At 38.9% G+C, this 20777-nt stretch overlaps 2 protein-coding genes across 6 annotated transcripts in view; one reads left to right on the top strand and one right to left on the bottom strand.

Moving 5' to 3' along the window:
* The window catches only part of MRPL47 (mitochondrial ribosomal protein L47), a 29025-nt gene extending 21606 nt beyond the window's left edge, over positions 1 to 7419 (top strand). For all 3 annotated transcript variants that reach the window (XM_026498216.4, XM_026498209.4, XM_044383946.3), the window contains exons 5-7: positions 2196 to 2326; positions 4412 to 4507; positions 7188 to 7419. In XM_026498216.4, the coding sequence (XP_026354001.1) occupies positions 2196 to 2326; positions 4412 to 4507; positions 7188 to 7311 (351 nt within the window). In that variant the 3' untranslated portion in view covers positions 7312 to 7419. The remainder of the gene's footprint in view (positions 1 to 2195; positions 2327 to 4411; positions 4508 to 7187) is intronic.
* Positions 7420 to 7777: 358 nt separating this feature from the next.
* Positions 7778 to 20777, bottom strand: part of ACTL6A (actin like 6A) — a 28086-nt gene continuing 15086 nt past the window's right edge. For all 3 annotated transcript variants that reach the window (XM_026498185.3, XM_026498198.4, XM_044383939.3), the window contains 9 exons: positions 17888 to 17982; positions 17485 to 17591; positions 17298 to 17387; positions 15492 to 15553; positions 15094 to 15208; positions 14868 to 14948; positions 12245 to 12340; positions 9650 to 9736; positions 7778 to 8252 (listed from right to left, as the gene is read on the bottom strand). In XM_026498185.3, coding sequence (XP_026353970.1) covers positions 8172 to 8252; positions 9650 to 9736; positions 12245 to 12340; positions 14868 to 14948; positions 15094 to 15208; positions 15492 to 15553; positions 17298 to 17387; positions 17485 to 17591; positions 17888 to 17982 — 814 coding nt within the window. In that variant the 3' untranslated portion in view covers positions 7778 to 8171. The remainder of the gene's footprint in view (positions 8253 to 9649; positions 9737 to 12244; positions 12341 to 14867; positions 14949 to 15093; positions 15209 to 15491; positions 15554 to 17297; positions 17388 to 17484; positions 17592 to 17887; positions 17983 to 20777) is intronic.

The raw sequence follows: 20777 nt of genomic DNA, 5'->3' as shown, positions 1-20777 counted from the left end.
CTATTAAGGAAAGTTATGTTTTAGAGATTTTTTTTTTTTAAGATTTTATTTATTTATTTATCAGAGAGCGAGCAAGCACAAGCAGGGGGAGTGGCAGGCAGAGGGAGAAGCAGGCTCCCTGCTGAGCAAGGATCCTGATGTGGGACTCGATCCCAGGACTCTGGGATCATGACCTGAGCCAGAGCACACACTTAACTGACCGAGCCATCCAGGTGTTCCTGTTTTAGAGATTCTTAATAAAAGTACATTGGCTGGTTATAAATAGGACATTATTTGGTGAAGAAGCTTTTGCTTGTTCTAAGATTTTTAAACTTCAGTAATAGATTACCCCTTCTCCCTGTTTTAAAAAATATATATTTCAGAAGTGAACTTTATCCCCATAGGTCCTATGTATCCCACTTTCCGAATAAGTAGAATCCAAAAATAATGAACGTTTTCTCCAGATAAGCTGAAAGCAATAATTTTTTTTAAGCCTCAAATGTATGGAGTCTTCTCAGTGTTTTGTGAGGCACTACTAAGAAGAACTTACCAAGAAAAATATTTAAAAAGAATGATTCCCAATTTAAGATATAAACTGAAGATTTCGAAGTGTGTAGGGACACTCTTGGCTCTGGAATAGTTAAACTAGAAAGGAAAGAAAGCTCTTTGAGGTTGGCTTGTTTTGAATAAGGTGATTTTCCTTCTTACCTGGTGGCGTGAACATGAGTAATCGGATGTTAACTCTGCGGACTGGGTAGCTGTTTACTGTCTTGGTGAGCTAACATTACATTTCAGTTAGGAGCCCCAGAAGTAACCTTGCACAGGAGAACTCCAATGCAGCCAGTTTACAGCCAGGCCTACTAAGTTCCTAAGGGCTACACAGCTTCGTAGTGGGCCCCACCCAGTCTGGTGTCTTCACGCTTCTAAGTTTGTCTGTCTTCAAAATAGGATTCACCATTCTCACCCATCTTTTATTTCTCAAAGATTTTGTAGAAATTCATATAATTAAGAAGAAGTACATGTGGATTCAGCTGCTCAGTGTGGCTTTGATTGAAGAAGGGAGAACAGAAGCACTGAGTGTGAGCTGAGTGTACGGGTTATGAGGTAGTCTATCTAAATTTGTGGCTTTCATATCTCTTTTGGGTCCCGCAGCTACCTGGAGGACTATCTTTTTTTGGGGGGTGTGAATGTGAGGTGGGTGGCAGAGGGGGAGAGGGAGAGAGAATCTTAAGTAGGCTCCACACCCAGTATGGAGCCCAATGTGGGGCTCGATCTCATGACCCCGAGATCATGACCTGAGCCGAAATCAAGAGTCAGACGCTTAATCGACTGAGCCACTCAGGTGTCTTTGGAAGATTATAATCTAATCTCTCTATGCCTCCCCCTTACCCCCCATTTTTGAGAGCTCTTTTAAGAAACAAATGTGTATATGCAATATTTCTATTTGTTATGATGCTCACAGATAATATATATAGCCAGCTAAAAATGCCTCTCGGTATTTAGAACTATGAAAACATTTAGCTCATCTGTCATTATAGCCCCCAAATGTGAATATTTATAAAAAAAATATTGCCTTACCAATATATTATTATATGCATTATAAAACTCAATAGAAATGTTAAAAGAAAGAGATTAGAATAAATAGAGGTCCTAATAGGATCTTCTTGCATCTGGATGGATCTTTGGAGATTAGGATCAGGGTAGACTGATATTCCATTCTCTGTAATGGTAGCAGCTGCCAGTTAGGTCAAAACATCAGTGTCTGTGTGTTTGGGCACACTGATTAGTTAAGGCCAAAACATGGGTTTTAATATTAAAAAGTAGCAAACTCTTATCACTTACTAGTTCATCGAGTTTTGAAATAACAGGAGTCAGTTGGGGCCTCCATAAGGAATCTCTGCACGTGTAACCCACACCAAACAAAACGAGTACATATATATGGAAATCTAAGTAGATTTTCATTTAAATGAAACTTAACTTCTGGGGCGTTTTGTGGTTTTTTACAAAAAGTGGTATTATAAACACCCATATATGCATACGTGTGCCAAAAAGATTTTTAGGAAATATTTGACAGAATGGTTCTTTGACAGAAATATTCATTAAGGTTTTCTGTACCATTGTCTTTATATGTTCTCTCTCTCTCTCTCTTTTTTTTTTTTTTTTTGGTATTTGTTGTAGGTGATTGTTGAAATTGTATCTTCTTATTCTCTTACCAGGTAATAGATTCCATGGATGCATTAGATAAGGTTGTCCAGGAAAGAGAAGATGCTTTAAGACTTCTTCAAACTGGTCAAGAAAAAGCTAGACCTGGTGCTTGGAGAAGAGACATCTTTGGAAGAATCATCTGGTACATAGTTTCCACTGTGATTTTTCTAAGATGAGCGTGGTAGTCTCATGCCTTTTTCTCCTGTCCAGTATCTTTTACAAAAACCTCACCATATGAAATATATGATAGATGTATCTAATGTAAACAGAGGTCCCCAGGCCCCTTTAGCTCCCCAAGATATGAATGAAAGTAGCATTATATGGTAGTTCAGGCACCCCATTCTCATGATTCAATTATTTGTAGGGTCTTTATAACAGTAGTTCCTAATCCTATGTCAGTCATACGACTTTTTGAGAATTTGATTAAAGTCATAGATCCTTTCCCTAGAAAAATGTACATGTGCACGTATAATTTCAAAGGATTAGAAATACCATGAAGCTAATTTTAGGACACATACCTGCTCATTAAGAACCTGAGATTTAAAAAATTCTTTTTTTTTTTTTTTTAAGATTTTATTTATTTATTTGACAGAGAGAGACATAATATATTGACAAGAGAGGGAACACAAGCAAGGGGAGTGTGAGAGGGAGAAGCAGGCTTCCCGCCAAGCAGGGAGCCCGATGCAGGGCTCAGTCCCAGGACCCTGGGATCATCACCTGAGCCGAAGGCAGACGCTTAACGGCTGAGCCACCACCTAGGCGCCCCTTAGATTTAAAAAATTCTCAAAAAAAAAAAAAGTTCTCAAGGAATAAGGCCACATAAACCCGTTTCAATGTTTGCTCCCACTGCCATCAGGATAAGCCCTAGTCCAAATTATGAAACTGTTTATTTTCATTACATCATTCCACTTTTTGTCCCTCTAGTTCTTGAAGTTCTGTCAGACCTTGGGAAAGGATCTGATAATAAACATTCAAACTGAGGTGTAAATAATTGAGAAGACCCAGTGTAGTCTGTCTCTTCCAGGGCTTTATTGACACTTGGATTGAGCTGCTGAAAGGGAGCATACTTAGTAGAATTTTAAACATCAGTCAACAAAATGAGGAAGGCATTGTGGGTGATTGGAGACCTTTTCTGTACTCTTGAAATTAAACCACATAATAGTGCTTACTCATTAGATAGGCTCTTTTAATGGAGTTTGCAGTAATGGGGCTGCTTGGAGCCAACTGTAGGGGAGTAGCTGTATGTCTGTAACTGTGTAATCCAATACAGGAAAGAGAGAAATTAATTTCCAGAACATCTAACTAGAAACTTCATGTTATTTTTTACTAATTTTTATTTGGATTAATCCAGTTGAGGTCAATTAGGAAAGGGTGAGATAAAGAATAGAATCTGTGTCAATATTAGAATCCGGGTGAGTGCTGTTCTCTTCCAGATTTTTAAAATTTTGCTTTTTAACTTTTCCAGGGCTAAACAAAGTAGTGAACAACGCAATTATATCATCTTTCCAATGTAGCCTATTAACTCAAACATTGTAATTCCAGTGCCTTTTTCCTCATTTGCTATTGCGTGTTAAAATATTTACGATAGCCTTTTAAATGCAGAGCTCCTTCTTAAAAACATTTCATCTAAGGTTTTTTTTCTGTCAAAAAGAACATGTGGCATATTATATTATATTAATTATATTAATATTCTTGCAGGGGGTGGGGCAGAAGGAAAGAGAATCCTAAGCAGGCCCTGTGCTCAGCGCAGAGCACGATGCAGGGCTTGATCTCACGACACTCAGATCATGACCTGGGGCGAAATAAAGAGTCAGACCTTTAACCAACTGAGCCACCCACATGCCCCTGTAAAATCTTTTAAAAGCCAGTTACAGGGGCGCCTGGGTGGCACAGCGGTTAAGCGTCTGCCTTCGGCTCAGGGCGTGATCCTGGCGTTATGGGATCGAGCCCCACATCAGGCTCTTCTGCTATGAGCCTGCTTCTTCCTCTCCCACTCCCCCTGCTTGTGTTCCCTCTCTCGCTGCCTGTCTCTATCTCTGTCAAATAAATAAATAAAAATCTTTTAAAAAAAATGAATAAAAATAAAAGCCAGTTACAAAAAAAAAAGCCAGTTACATCTCATTTTATTGAAAATATATTTAGCTCGAAGATGGCTAAAACTCTGTAAAAAGTGAAAAATATATTAAATATTTTCTATTAAGGCAGTATCTTTTTGTTTTCTTGGCAGGCACAAATTCAAGCAGTGGCCTATACCGTGGTACCTAAATAAAAGGTACAATAGGAAGCGATTCTTTGCGATGCCCTATGTGGAACGTTTTGTCAGGTGAGCACAAATACCCTTGATAACAAGACTTATCTTTACGTTAGATGACACAGGTTAAGCTTTTACATAAGTCATGCATGTACATTGTGGAAAAAAATACAAGAATCAGGTAGAAAAGATGAAATTCAAGTCTTCCATAATCTCACTATCCTGAAATAGCTTCTAGTGTATATCCTCTGAAAAATTTGTATTGCCTTTCTATTCATCAGTCTGCATGTAAGTACATGATTAAATCCCTCTGTAATGTGAAAAGGAAGGTCCAAATACTTCAGTTGCGTAACATATGAGCTCATGTTATTGCATGAAAAGGGGCTAGGGCGAGGGGGCGCATCTTTTGTTTTGTTAATGGTGTAACTTTTGGAGAGCACCTAATGATGGGGCCTAGTTTCTAGAAGAACCAACTCTGCACAGTTGGTTGAAACTTGCAGTTCCACTCCCTGATTTCTGGAGACGGGAAAGGGGCTGGAGGTGAATCAGGTGCCGGTGGCCAGTGATTAATCAGCCATGCCTAGGTAATGAATCCTCCATAAAAACCCAAGAGGGCAGGGTTCGGGGAGCTTCCCTGTTGGTGTGCAGCACCTGGAGACTGGAGGAGAGTGGGACGCCCCAGTCTCTGCCCTGTGCACCTTTTCAGATTGCTCTGAGTTCATATCCTTTTATAATAAGTCAGTAATATAGTGAGTAAAGGGATTTCCTGAATTCTGTGAGCGACTCCAGCAAATGAATCGTACCTAAGGAGGGGTCTTTGGAACCTCTGATTTATTTATTTATTTTTTAAAGATTTTATTTATTTATTCGACACAGATAGAGACAGCCAGCGAGAGAGGGAACACAAGCAGGGGGAGTGGGAGAGGAAGAAGCAGGCTCATAGCAGAGGAGCCTGATGTGGGGATCGATCCCGTAACGCTGGGATCACGCCGAGCCGAAGGCAGACGCTTAACTGCTGTGCCACCCAGGCGCCCCTGGAACCTCTGATTTATAGCCAGCCTGGCAGAAGTATAGATCGTAACCTGGACTTGGAACTGGCATCTGAAGTTCAAGGAGGAAACTGTGGGAACTTCCAGTCTGTAGCGGGTTGCTGAGCACAGGCAAGGACCTCTGACACAGTTTCAATGGAGACAGTGTCAGAATTAAGTTGAAGTCTCAGACATTCTGCTAGTGTCTGAGAATTGCTTGGTAGGAGGGCAGGGGTAGGGGGACCACCACCAGAATTAGGTCCGGAACCCTTTTATGTAGTACGTCCATTCTACATGGGCATTAAGCAGCATTGGTCCTCCTCATCATCAGTGCTCTAGATGCCATCAGTCCTTGATGTAACCCTTCCTGCAGAAGGTCTCCAGGATCTGTCCTCTGTGCTCATCTCTGCCCTGTGCGTTCCCTCTTCATCAAAATGAATTACTGAACATCTTCCTCACTCCAGTCCGTTCCAATATTGCTTCCTGGCTGATTTTCCTCAGACCTTCTTACCACATTAGTGCTGTTCAAAAATCTGTGGCTTCGTCTGCAGAACAGATCCCCACTCCTTCCACCCTAGTGGAACACCCTAGTGTTTTCCACAACTATTAGCCATGTATCCTTCATGAAAGACCTTCCTGTCCTTATTTCCTGAACAGTCTGTTCATTTTCCTTTTGTTGCTCCTTTATCTACAGGTCTAAAATCCCTCCATCATTCACATTTTAAGGCCCAGTTCAGATTCTAAGCAACTGAAGAAATTCAACTGTACTGTTTTTTTTTCCTCCACAATTTCTCCAAGCCTAATGTGCCATTTGGTTCTTTTGTCCCTTAGTCATATACGGTGAAGCTATAATTGACTTTTAAAATAATGAGAATTTATGAATCCAGTGTCACTCTTACAGGCCTTATACATGTTAGATTTATTCTATTTTTGAAACTACCTTTTTTAGCCTTCCCTTCAGAGCATAAAGCATAATCTTCTGACTATTCTTAAGAATAACCTTTATTCTTTCATATGGGTTTATTAATTTTTTTAATGGTCAAAATTTAATTGGAGCAAAGAGGATGAATAAAATGGGTCATCTGATTTCAGCTTTGCTTAGTCTTTATACTTAATTTACGGAATACCTTATATCATATTTTTAAACATCTACGCCTATTTTGGTCTTCACCCAGATTCTTATCTCAAATTTCTATGACCTCTCCCACAGCACTGGCATATTAAATTATTCACTACGTATCTCTTAATTCTTGTTATATTTTATATAAACTTATGCCTAGTGATCAATAAAATATCCTGGAAAATATCAACTAAAGTGACCCTAGAGGTCAAAATAATTTAGCTGAGGCACAAACGCTTCCTGCTCCAGGATGCTGGTGGGTAGAAGTGAACTCACATAGAGAGTGGCGAGTCTAACTACATGTAAGCGTCATCGCTTAGTATAGTTTTATTCTCTCTGTTGTAGGGAAAATGATATGGTAGACTGAGTGCTATTTGGAATTCGGGAATTCTTAAAAGTCTCAGGATATATCTCAAGATACAGAAAAATCCATTGACTTGTGTAGGTTTACAGTGATTATTCAAGTTTAATAGTCTGCATGACACACGTAAGATGGAGGCTGGTGTGACTGAGGCTTTTAAGTAATTGATTTAGACGTACTTTGATAGTATTGAATAACGGGAATAGTTTTATATAAATTGCTGTTATGCTTTTATTATTCTAGATTGAGACTTGAGAAACAAGCCCGCATTGAAGCAAGAAAGAAAAGTTTAGAGAAAAAGAAAGAAAAATTTCTTCAGAAAAAGTTTCCACATCTTTCTGAAGCCCAGAAGTCAAGTCTTGTCTAAAATGTCTGAATTCTTAAGTTGCCATTTTGTTTTCCTTGGATAACCGTCTATATACAAAAGTACATAAGTATTAAGTAATTTTATTAAAAATTTGTGTTTTTAGTCAGATGACTGTCAACTCTTTTAAGGGTTAATATGGCATGCTAACTCGAAGTGATCATGCTTCTGCCAGAATTTTTTAAAAATCAAGTATAAAGTTCAGACACCCACTTTATAAATGCTGACATCTAAGCAGACTTTAATTAACATCACTTGTACCTCAGGGTGGGAAAGTGATGCCAACTGCTATAGCAAAGGCAGTAAGGTCGTTTTGGAATTCAGGTAATATTTTTACTGTTATGTTAATAGCATGTGAAGGGGGTGTGGATATTACTATTAATAAACAGTTCTTTCACTCAAAATCATGATAAATACATTTAGTCCTTAAAGTAGTTAAGTCATAACACAACAATAATCCAAAAAGGTATTTCTGGAATGGCTAATAATTTTATTTAATTTTGTAAGCCTAAGATAAAAAGCATAGGCAATAAGTTTTAATAGTCAATAAAAACCAATTCTAATCACTGGTAATTAACATACTAAACAGAGTTGGAAAGCATTTTACTGAAAGCAAAATATTTAGAGAAAATAGACATTTATACAAAATTATAAAATGCTTGTAATAAGAATAAGTGCATTTCAAGGAAAGCACAAACTTATCTTAATTTATAGAGCCAGTTAAAGCCTTAAAAAATTTAAGTGGAAATTGAAATATGCAAAAATGTATAAACATTCTACAAAAGATGGTCATTCTTTTCCTGAGTATACTAAAGCTATGAAACTTAAGGTGACACAGGAAGGTAGAGCTCTGGGAACTCTTTTCAAGGGCATTTCCTTTCTACACACTGTTTCCCTCCTTCTTCATATTCTTGTTTGGAAATCCACATCTGTTGAAAGGTACCCTGTAAAATGGAAAGAAAAGTTATATATTATGCCTTTTTATTAGGAAATAATTTTAAGATTGATTGATTGATTGATTGATTTATTAGACAGAGACAGCCAGCGAGAGAGGGAACACAAGCAGGGGGAGTGGGAGAGGAAGAAGCAGGCTCCCAGTGGAGGAGCCTGATGTGGGGCTCGATCCTGGAACGCCGGGATCACGCCCTGAGCCGAAGGCAGACGCTTCACGACTGCACCACCCAGGCGCCCCCAGGAAATAATTCTTAAATATCTTTTCACAACTCCCAATCTTTCCCTTAAGCCCCTCCCCCCAAATAGTCCTCCATTACTCCCCTGTTTTTGCCCTCCTCCACAACACTCAAAGACACTATTTAGAAAGAATATTAAGTCTTCCTATTCACACTGTCATGAGGCTTTAGAAAATGGCTGTGACAGGAAGATGGGGGGTTTAGCTATGATGGCTTGCTGCCAACTTACAACAACAAAAGAAACTGTCATTGGAAGGCTTGATCCCAGTACAGAACTGAAGAGCTATCCTAGCACTTGACTAACGGCAGCATTTAGATCTCCAACGTGCTCATCCATCAGGACTAGGATAAAGTTCTGCAAGTACACGCACAATAGTACATAGGCACCGCAGAAGGTGGAAAGGAGGAAAATGACCCAAGGAAGAAGGAGCCAAGGCTACATGAGTAATAAAACATATAAGTAGGACAAATTCATTCCCTAAGATGGACTCTATCCAAGTGGATTCATGCATGGTATTCCATTTTGATCTAAGATCTATTAAAAGACTACAAATAGAACAAATACATAAATAGACATTTACTAGCTTAAAAATGTTCAGTATAAGTACTTCACGACATTTACTTCGGTGCTCTGGGGTGAAGAGGGAATTCTCCCGAGTCTAGGGTTGCAGGTAAGTACAAGGACTTTTTCTCCTGATTGAGAGCAAGCACCTGTCCAAGCAACATGCAAAACCCAGCACCATGACTTCACCATTTGCCCCAAAAGCCAACTCCTGATTTCCTCCACCTCACCAAGAGGCCAGGGAGCAACCAGGACCTGAGAAGGAATGATTTAATTTTAAGTGTGCTACAGAGAAGTCCTGACCAGTGTCAATGGGAGTATGAGAAGAGGCATAAATCAGTAAATTCCCACCTCTGTTTGAGAAGGGAAATTGAAATTAGACTGACAAATAGCCACTGATAAGGCACTGGAGCATTTTGTTAAATTAGCACATGTGAAACTGGTATTAGGTCCTCTACTCATTTGATAGTTCTAAACTACAAAGATAAATGATGCACTGGAATTAAATGTCTTTTTACTAAATTTACTATATTTACTGGTACACTTAAATCATTCAATAAGACTCTATTTTTCAAAGTAGTTTACTAACCAAAGATGCTAGAATTGAGCCACCAATCCATGAACTAAACCTCCGTTCTACTGTTGTATTATTTGCAATCAATTTCAACCGCATACTCTAAAATAGAGAGGGAAAAATAAGTATTAGTACAATCAAAACAGATGACTCAACTCAGAAAATTCGGTTTTGATGACTGCCTAATGACTGTTTCAAACACCAATTATACATGATTATTTTGCAGCAGTTAGGCTAATAATAGGCATGGGTTGAATTACTGTACAAAGTACTTTGACTAAACTACTTTGTGGCTTTTAATGTATAATAATAAATTATATAATCCTTAGGAAGCTGCATACTAAATGTATGGCATTCACAATTTATATCCTAGAATAGCAAACATCCTGAATACTTACCTAAAAAATCAGGTACTATGCTAAGTACTTCATATATTATTTCATTTCTTCCAACACCAGATCTAATTATTACCCCAACCTGCCACCCTTTCTATAATCCTCAACTTGCTCACTACTACTTTTTTTAGGCCTTCACACTGTCCTAATCCTTCCTGCCTATGGTCACCCCACCCCCCTCCACTTCCAAATCAAAATGCAGACATCAAACTTCAGGTTAAATTTTTTTATTTATACTGATGTCCTCCCAAATTAGTGTTTATATTTTGAACTCTCTTCACAAACAGAGTTTATGGCTCAGTATTGTCCCTGTCTCCCTGTATCAAGAGATTTTCCCCCTACGTAGAACTTTGTTCCTGGGGATAGTTCTCAAATTGTTGATACTTCCCTATTATTTTGTATGAACACACAGTTTGAGTCTTTTTCACAGTGAATAAATGTGTATGTTTTGGGGGTAGAATATGTGCTACGGGAGGGAGGGGGTGCTGGGAGCAGGGGGGATGAACACCTTGTAGGTGAGGAACTGGTTGATACCTATTGCAATGTACTTTTTGTTCCTGTTACTGCATTGATTTTTTAATTGCCTCCTAAATGACAAGGATAATACCGAACTGCTCTTGACCAGACCTTGGACAGCCCAGGTCTATACTCATTATTCTGGGACTTCCTATCAAATCTAATGATTAGTACTGTAAGTAAGATCTTTTCCAGATATGACTGTACCTCCAAGAATGTAGTAAATACAAGTCAGGTGTCAATCCTGTGCCTATCTCAATAGTTAAATAACAATATAACAACTTAAATAACAATGATTAAAATGTGTCATACATAAAATTTTCCTTTATATGAGAAACAAAAAAGACTACCAAATATATAAATTCTATAGATAAAATTAGGGCCCATGTAACCCTTAATAAGTTTCTTTTAATGTAATAACTAGTACAGAGTAACATACAAAAAACTACTTCATAGAAGTTTTAAAATCTAAAGATTATGACTACTACTCTGTTATCAATGTGTACCAGAACTTCTCCCCAAACCACGTTCTTCTAATCCTTTTAAAATCCTTTTTAAAGTTCTCACAATGCGCCCAGTGATCTTTTTAAAACAAACACAGGAGCTCTACAGTCCTCTGCCAAATTTTATCCCAGAAGTTCACTATAGTAACATGACCTGGTACCTATCTGTGTGGGTGGAATTGTGGCCCCCAAAGAGATATGTTGAAGTTCTAATCCCTGGTACCTGTAAATGTTACTTAATTTAGAAATAGGTTCTTTGCAAACGTAATTAGGATACAAATTAAGATAAGGTCATACTGGAGCAGAGTGCGCCCTTAATCCAATAGGACAGGAATTTTTCTAATGAAGAGAATAGACCACGAGAGAGGACTGCCCTATGACAATTGGAGACAGACTGAAGTGTTGGAGCTGCAACCAGTAATCACCAAAGGATTCCTGGCAAGTGGTCTGATGCTAAGAAGAGGGAAAAGAATTCTCATCTCTATCTTAGAGAAAGCAGGGCCTGCTGACATGTTGATTTCAGACTTTTAGCTTGGAGAACAGAGAATAAATTCCTGTTGTGTTAAGCTACCCAGTTTAGTTTGTGGTACTTTGTTATGGCTGCCTTAGGAAACTAATACACCATCCACTTCCCAGCTGTATCACTCTTCCCACTTCTGCACAGACTAAGCCAACTACGTTGAAATACCGGAATACGCCATCTTCCTTCATAGTCTGCACATGGCATTCCTCCAACTAGATGTCCTTTCATAAATTACCAACCAGTTGAACTCCTATTCACTCAGACAGTTTCTTCATTAGGGAGTTAAGTGCTTGCTCTACAGTGTTCCCTAGTGCCTGGTTCATGAGCTACTAAAACCACTTAGCATGTTACAGTCTTTATGCATGTCTGTTCCTCCTAGCCAACTGAGCCCTTAGTGGGCAGGGACTATAGTTTATATCCCTAGTGCCTAGCAGACTATAGGTACTTAAATATGAAATCAATGAATAAAAGATACAAACAGTACAAGAGTCATCTATGAAAAGATGTCATCTATGAAAATTTATTTGACTAGGGCTATTAACCTTTTTTAGGTAATACTGTATTAGGCACACACAAAATATCAATCTACTACTGAAAAACCTTATCTGTAAGATTACACCAGCGATGAGTACACATGACTGAAGAATACCACTAAAGAACAAACAAAACTTACTGGGGGAGTTTTCTGAGAGAGCTCTCTATTCAACCTGTCAGTAAAGCTCTGTATTAGCGTGTTTCCTCCTGCCACTATAACACTTCCATAGAGACCCTAGGATAAAAAAAAAATAAATTAGTTCCAAGTGTTTCTGTTTTTTTGGGTTTTTTTTTAAGATTTTATTTATTTACTTGAGAGAGAGAGAACACAGAGGGAGAGGGAGACAAAGACCCCTCCTGAGCAGGGAGCCCAATGTGGAGCTTGATCCCAGGACCCTGGGAGCATGACCCAAGCCAAAGGCAGACGCTTAACCAACTGAGCCACCCAGGTGCCCCTGTTTCCAACAGTTTTAAATACAACTACAACTAAAACTATGTCATCCTCTACCATTTTCCCTTTCTTTTTTAATTTTTTTACTTCTGTATAGGCCTAGTATCTTAATCCAGTGGTTCTCAATCCTCGATGCACATTCAATTCATTTAGGGAATTTATAAAACATCAATGCTGGAGGCAATTAAATAAAAATCTGGGGATGGGGCCCAGGCAAAGGTTTTGTTAGTTTGTTTAAAACTCCAGATGATTCTGGGGCGCCTGGATGGCTCAGTCGGTTGAGCATCCAACTCTTGGTTTTGGCTCCCGTCATGACCTCATGGCTCATGGGCTCAAGCCCTGCATTGGGGGTTCGGAACTCAGTGCAGAGTCTGCTTGAAGATTCCCTCCCTCTGCCCCTTCCCCCACTTGCATGCGCCCTCTCTTAAAAAAAAAAAAAGAAAAAACCTCCAGATGATTTAATGTGCATTAAAGTTTAAGAACCACTAACTTAAAACAATTATTCTAAAACTAAAACCCAAACATAATTTTTTTGGCAGATAGCTGCCAATATTTAGTTAGAGGTTTATTTTATACCTTCATCTTGGAATGATCATCTAGAATTTACAGTATTTAAAAAAAGACAATGAAGATTATTTAGTGACTCTGACGGACGATGCATAATCATAATATCCCTGGCCAAAATGACTGCTACCTTTCTCTAACAGGGGTTTGTATCAGAACCACATGGGGAACTTTTTCAAAATCGGCATGCTGATTCCTCTCCCAAATACAAACAACTCTCCACTTACAAGGAGTATATTTACCTATAATTTGCATGTATGTATCAGAAAGCTAAATGTCACCCTGCCTTTTTTTTTTAAGTTTTTATTTGAATTTCGTTAACATACATGTCAGCCTGTATGCTTTTTTAGTGGCTAAGTTCATATTTTAAAAATTTACTCCAAATGTCTAAATCACATAACTTTTAAAAGAAAATGGAATATAGAAGCATGTCCTCTGCAATCAACATTAGTTAAGGGAGAAATCTCACTAAAAACAAAAAGTTATCACACTCTTATAATAAGTATAATTCATTGCCTTCGCCTAAAGTGGCCCTGAGTTTGTGCTAAAAAACTCCATACTTACATCCCTATTGTCCCAGAAGCAGCCATGCCTGCTAGGTGGCTAGCCGAAATAAAGAACATTTTTCATAGCCACCCAAAAGTCTTTTTTTGAACATGTTTTTTATACATCCCTAGCTATCAGCACTATGCCTCTAAGCAAATGAATTAACTCAATTTTTAAGACAGTATGCTGGCTACAAACTGGATCTAGCGATTATTTTTTAAGATTTTTTTTTTTAAAGATTTTATTTATCTATGTGACAGAGAGAGAGACAGCCAGCAAGAGAGGGAACACAAGCAGGGAGAATGGGAGAGGAAGAAGCAGGCTCCCAGCAGAGCAGGGAGCCCGATGCGGGGCTCGATCCCAGGACCCTGGGACCATGACCTGAGCCGAAGGCAGACACTTAACCACCTGAGCCACCCAGGCACCCCTCATTTTTTTAAGATTTTTAAAAATTTTGTTTATTAGAGAGAGAGAATAGGGAGCAAGCACGAGCAGGGGGAGAGGCAGAGTGAGAGGCTGCCTCCCCACTCCCAGGGAGCCCGAGCCAGGGCTAAATCCCAGGACCCTGGGATTATGAACTGAGCCGAAGGCAGACGGTTAACTGACTGAGCCATGCAGATGCCCTTGAATCTAGGGTTTAAATAAGATATGATCGATCTAATAATTAGTATGTATATATGGAGTTAGTATTTAAAACTTGGGAAAGCACAAAAAAATATGAAGGTTGATTCTCTAAACTCCATGTGAAAGTTACATTATTTAAACCCATACCTTCCTGAACAATAAAAGTAGAAAAACTATACAAAAAAAATCATCAATGATATATATTTTGGTTTGTCACGTTTTTGGAAATCTCTAGAAGAGCACTGTCCAAGGAACTTTCAGTGATGACAGAAATGTTTCCTATCTGCACTGTCAAATAGTAGCCGTTAGCTGCACTTACAATGTGGCTAGTGCAACTGAAAAATGGGATTTTAAATTTCTACTTATTTAAATTGTCACACGTGGCTGGTAGCTTCCACACTGGACACCATAGCTCTAGAGTTTTGCATTTTTCCTTTTCTAGTACTTCATGATTTTACATATTCTAAAATGGACTTTAAAGTCAATGGCCAAAGTTGACAACTTAAAATACTGATCTGGGGGCACTTTCTTACCCTAAAAAATACCTTTATACTATAAACAGGAGGCTGACACTTACTGGTCTGATATCAATATCGCACATTCCAACACTTGTCGTGACCACGTGACTGACTCCCAGCATTGTATTTCCTGATAACCCCTACAACAAAATAAAAATGAGCAGTCAACAGAAGAACTTCAACACACCCAAAAATATCTAGTCAGTCTTATTTAGGATTGATAATTACACAAGATCTTCACATATATGGGAGAAGCCAAGCTAATTATGAGACAAGCTTTCAGACCTTTACATTGGAAGGGTCAAATAATCCTTCAGGAATCTTTAACCGCTCTGCTCCGAAGTCGCAGTTGTACCCATTGGGGAATTCGTAATGAACAGTTGGCATCTGTGCAGCTACTCTGAAACCAGATCAAACAACATTCAACAAAAGACAAAAATCCTGCTCAAAATGATAAACTAAGAAATCATCAACTTGTAAGAAAACAGAGTGAGAATATCTTTCTTTTATAATGTTAGTCAGTGTTTCTTACCATAACTTTTTACCCTTAGACCAGTTAAGTATATTTTGCAATTCTTTAAACAAATCAATTTCTTTCTTCATTTATGACGTATTCAGTGTTTAGAAGATTAGTATGAAGGTTTTAATGAGCTATTATAAATCTTGTAGATAAGAAAACATACTGTTCATCATAAGTTGAATCCGATACTTGAAGTACTGAAGCTTGAAAGTCCTGGATAACACACTATGGATTTAAAAAAAAAAAAAAAAAGTTTTTAAGAAACAAGGTCATGGAGATTTGTTGCAATCTATACTTTTGTAATATTATATTTAAAATACTTTTCTTAATGAAACTGGACCATGTTCCTGGATGGCAAAGTCATTTCAAGGATATAAGTCTATCCAGCAAGTATTCAGAGTATCAAGAAACCCAATTCTAAACATTTGCATTAGAAACTATATTATACCACATTTAAGTTAACAATAATTACAGAACAATGATGAAATCAAAACAATCGGGAACCTCTGTACCTGTCCTGCATAACAAAACTGGTTTCAGAACACTGTTTTTTCCTTAAAAATAATCCTAGACTTAGAAGCCAGATGTCATTATCTGAATATGTATACATCGCACATACATGGCATCTTATGTAATTTTTAATGACTGCACGTAGTATAAAATAATTTAAAATTTTGCTACGAAATACAGACAATCTCTGGGCTGCTAAGGAAAAATCTAATATCTAGGCAAAACTGTTAATCATCTTCACAATTTTTCCTTCTACTTAACACCCACAAAAAATCTTTATCTTTAGATGCAAAGAAAGTATCAGAGAGGATACATCCCTGACATAGTAAATTATGACTTTCATATCCTTTTACTGTTAGAAATGAACATACGTCTGTGGTGTAAGAGGTTTTACTAACCTATCTTCCTTTAAGTTAGATGTTCAGAGATGGATTTTTATAGTAAAGAGAATCTTACTGGCTCCTTACTAGGAATAATGACACTTTTTTTTAAATATGGCTGACTGATGTTAAAAAAGAGAAGATAGGGATGCCTGGGTGGCTCAGTCAGTTAAGCATCTGCCTTCGGCTCATGGATCCTGGGATCAAGTCCTGCATCGGGCTCCTCGCTCAATGGGGAGCCTGCTTCTCCATCTGCCTGCTGCTCCCCCTGCTTGTACTCTCTCTCTTTGGCAAATAAATAATATCTTAAAAAAAAAAAAAAAAAAAAAAGAGAGAGAGAGAACATAACTGAGCCATACTAGCAGGTCTCTACAGACTAAAACCATTATCTTAGACAAAAAACGTACAGAATAGCATGTTTGTTTTTACTCCAGAACCAAAGTTCCTTCCAGGTCTTATCATTGTAATCCAAATGAACGTAGTAGTTTGTTGTGATAATTTGTTTGACAAATATGAAAAGCACCCCTTCCCTCTCAAAATAAACTATTATTTTTGTTTCTAGAATACCATTAAAACTATAAAGTGCGCAGGGTGCCTGGGTGGCTCAGTCAGTTAAGCGACCAACTTCAGCTCACGTCATGATCTCAGGGTCCTGGGAGTGAGCCCCGAATTGGGCCCTGCACTCAGCAGGGGAGGCTGCTTCTCCTTCTGCCTCTCCCTCTGCCCCTCCCCCCACTCATGCTGTCTCTCTCTCTCAAACAAATAAAATCTTGAAAAAAAATATAAACTGCTCACATTCTATTAAAAAACTTAGAGCCTATAATAGTTTCATAAAGATGGGGTGCCTGGGTGGCTCACTCGGTTAAGTGTCTGCCTCCAGCTCAGGTCATTATCCCAGGGTCCTGGGATCGAGCCCCACGTCAGGCTCCGTCCCTGCTCAGTGGGAGCCTGCTTCTCCCTCTCCTCCCCACTTGCTTGTGCTCTCTCTCGTTATCTCTGTCACTATCCGTCTCTCTCTCTCAAATAAATAAATAAAATCTTAAAAAAAAAAGTTTCATAAAGAGAATAAGGGTACTTACATTACACATGTAATTGTGCCAAGACCTTGTAACCTGTGGCAACTTCTCTTTTCTTTTCCAGTTCGCTGGAGATCCTTCACGAACAGCTTCCTGAGTACCAAAAGCATGTGATAGGTTAACAGAGTTCACAACATGGGGGTGGGGAGTTGGAGAAAAATTCCAAAGAGAAAATTCGAGCATCACTTACTTTTGATGCAATCATATATGGAGGAATCAGTTCTATATTCATTTCTTGGAAGAGTTCTCTGCATTGCATAGTAATGAAGTCTCCAGCAAGAGGGGATTTCACAATGCCTATGAAAACAGATTAAACAAGGCTAAGACAGCATTAAATCCAAGCTCTAAGACAAATTCTTCTGTGTATATATATATGAATAATTTTTTCAAGTAGAATTAACTGAGTTATCCCTCTAAGCATGAATGAAGCCATGCATCAGTTTTAAATATACATTATAAGGATTTTTAAAAAAACTCTTAACAAAGAGACATTATTTGGAAGCTGATATGTGATGGTCCAATTCACCGCTCTGTTATCTATATCTTCATGACAGCGAACATCATCTCAGCGTACCCTCGTTAAATCCATTTACCTTGCTGAAGGACATAGCCATCGTGAACTGGAATTGCAGTGGTATGAGTGGCTCCACTGTCCAAAATAAGCCCAGTAGAACGACCATTAGCAAATCTAGTTTAAAGCATTAAGGAAAAGAAAGCATCAAGCCTCCTAAAATAATGTTTATTGCAAAGGGAAAGTTTTATTAAGGCATTCTTAGATATGTATATTTAACATTCTTTAAACATGTGATTCTGGCTTAAAATGTGTTAAAGTTAACCCAGGGATGAAAACTGGTGTCAAATAACTAGCTTAAAGACTAATGACAACAGGCAGGACTTCCAAAATGATGGTGACAGCAAGTTGGGGAAACCTTATCCCAGAGAGACATCTATTAAACTGGTCAAAATTAGCACAATCAGTCAAAAGTCTCTGGAGACAGATGAAACGACTTATATTTAACAAAATCTATAGAAACTCGGTAAGAACGGCAGGAGGCTGTGGCATTTGAGCTAGGAACTAAAACCATTGCCCACACAGGATTAAAGAAAAATCATTTCAGCAGTGTGGGAGCTGACTGGCAGTTCCCACAACTCAATGGGAAAGCTACTCCAGGTGGATTCAACAGCCAACAAATACTGGCAGATCCCATCTCCCACAGCTCTGTGCTGCAGAGGGCCTGCGTCACGTGAACCTCATAAAACAACATGTAGGAGTAGGGCCATTCACTTGGTCATCAAATATCTATTGAGCATCTATTACGTGCCTAGTGTCAAGTATGGTACTGAATAAAGGAAGACAGTCAGTCTGGCCCTGGCATTCCCAAGCACAGACGGCACAAAAAGGTGCCCTGAAACGGACTCTGCCCTGAAGTATATCCTGTTTAGTAGAGATCAGTAATGCTGTGAAAAGAACAGCTGACAGTGGCCCCGGGGGTATACCAGAGAGACCACCTAACCAACCCTGGGGAAATCCAAACGTAAGCTAGGGAGGAAAACACAGGGAAGATACAGGAACACGTGGGAAGTGCAGGTGGCAAGAAGTGACGGTGAGGCCAGGGAAGTGCAAAGTAGTATAGCAGAGCCTATAAGAATGTGGAAGATGATTCTGGCTTAAAGCAGCCTGGCAATTAAAGATTATTAGGGGGACAGTGAGAAGAATGGGCAAGGTAAGAGGAAGGGTTGCAGTAATCAAGGAAAGAGCTTGCACCGAAAGCAGTGGCAGTGGAGAGAGAGAAATCAAAGGATTTGAGAGGTAGCTGGGAGAAAAAAAAATAGGTCTTGATGACTAAATTTGAAAGGTTAAAGAGATTTCTAGTCTGGGCAACTGGGAGTAAGAAGATAAAAAGAAGGAAAAGGAATAAATTTGAGGGGAGAGAAGATTAATTCAGTTTTGGACATAATGAGTTTAAAGTGCTTCAATGGATAATTAATACAAAAAGTTCTAGTAGGCCAGCTGGATGTGGGCCTGGAGCTCACAACAAAGATCTGGGATACAAAACAGATACAGATTTGGAATTTGTTAGTGTAGAACTGGTATCTGAAGCCAAGGAAATGGATAATTTAAACCAGAAAGAGCATGTCAAGAGAGACGAAGGGCAAAGGGCAGAAAACCAAGCAATGGGTAAGAATGATCAGAAATCAATGAGAATCAATGGCCAGAAAGATAGGCTGGCGATTTATCTTTGCTAGTACTGGTACTCTACCTCTGGTCAACTATATACATAAACATTAATCTGATGTTGTATTAGTACAAAGCGCAGACACAGTAATTACCAGACTAGAAAGTGGCATAAAGGCAATATGGACCTTCCTATAACTAACAATTCAAAATCTGGACAAATTATCTTAAATGACCATTTTAAGATACTAGAAAGTGTTCAAAAGCAGTCAAAATTCAGCCAAAACTTATTCTCATAAAACTGCAACTGGAAGGGGTAAGAAGTTCAAGTTTGTAGCTTCCTTGCCTGAAAGTGCTCCCCAGCTACGTGGCTACAGCTTGGGAAAGCAGTGGTGGAAAACCGCAACTTTACCACCTTGAGTGAACAGAGAAAGGAGTTCAGGGCTGGGAGAAAAGCTGGACAGGTAAGGTAGAAACCCTAGAAGCCAGAGAACTACAAAAGGGGTCACACCCAAAATCGGAGTATACAATATACCCACATCTCTGACTGACTGCGGAACTCTTCAGGGGCAGGACGTCAGGGGGCCCGACAAAAACGAGAGAGAACAGAGAGTAATTCACTCTTCAAAACTGGAGCAGCACCTAGGAGTTCTGTGATTTTACTACATTTTTAGCTACTGCATTCTCCAACAGTACACACCTTGGACAGCAGAAGATCCTTTTTACTAGCTTGAGGTGTCAAGAGGACAGAGCCTGGGGTTGGCAGATATGAGAACCCAGCTATGAATTAAGTGAGATAAAACAATGCTACCCTTCTAATATTTTTGTTTCGGAAAATACATCTTTTTCATTAAAATGTTATTTATGGGGGCGCCTGGGTGGCTCAGCCATTAAGCGTCTGCCTTTGGCTCAGATCATGATCCCAGGGTCCTGGGATCGAGCCCTGCATTGGGCTCCCTGCTCAGCGGGAAGCCTGCTTCTCCCTCTCACACTCCCCTTGTTTGTGTTCCCTCTCTCGCTGTCTCTCTCTGTCAAATAAAATCTTAAAAAAAAAATGTTATTTATGTTAACCTTAATGGGTCTTTTTTGGTCATTTTTAAGTGAATAAATAAATGCTAAAACAATTCTCAGTTGGGGTGCCTGGGTGGCTCAGTGAGCGTCTGACTCTTGGTTCTTGCTCAGGTCATGATCTGCGGTCATGAGTCTCAAATATACTACACTGTTTAAAAAAAAAAGTTGTGATTACTTCTTTCTTTTGTCTTTAGACACATGGTAAAATCTTTTAGAGATACACGCTAAAGTTTCTA

The sequence above is a fragment of the Ursus arctos genome, unplaced genomic scaffold (assembly GCF_023065955.2).
Source record: "Ursus arctos isolate Adak ecotype North America unplaced genomic scaffold, UrsArc2.0 scaffold_4, whole genome shotgun sequence".
Taxonomy (NCBI): Eukaryota; Metazoa; Chordata; class Mammalia; order Carnivora; family Ursidae; genus Ursus; species Ursus arctos.
Note: the sequence above shows the minus strand (reverse complement) of the source record. Positions and strands in the feature narration are given on the sequence as shown.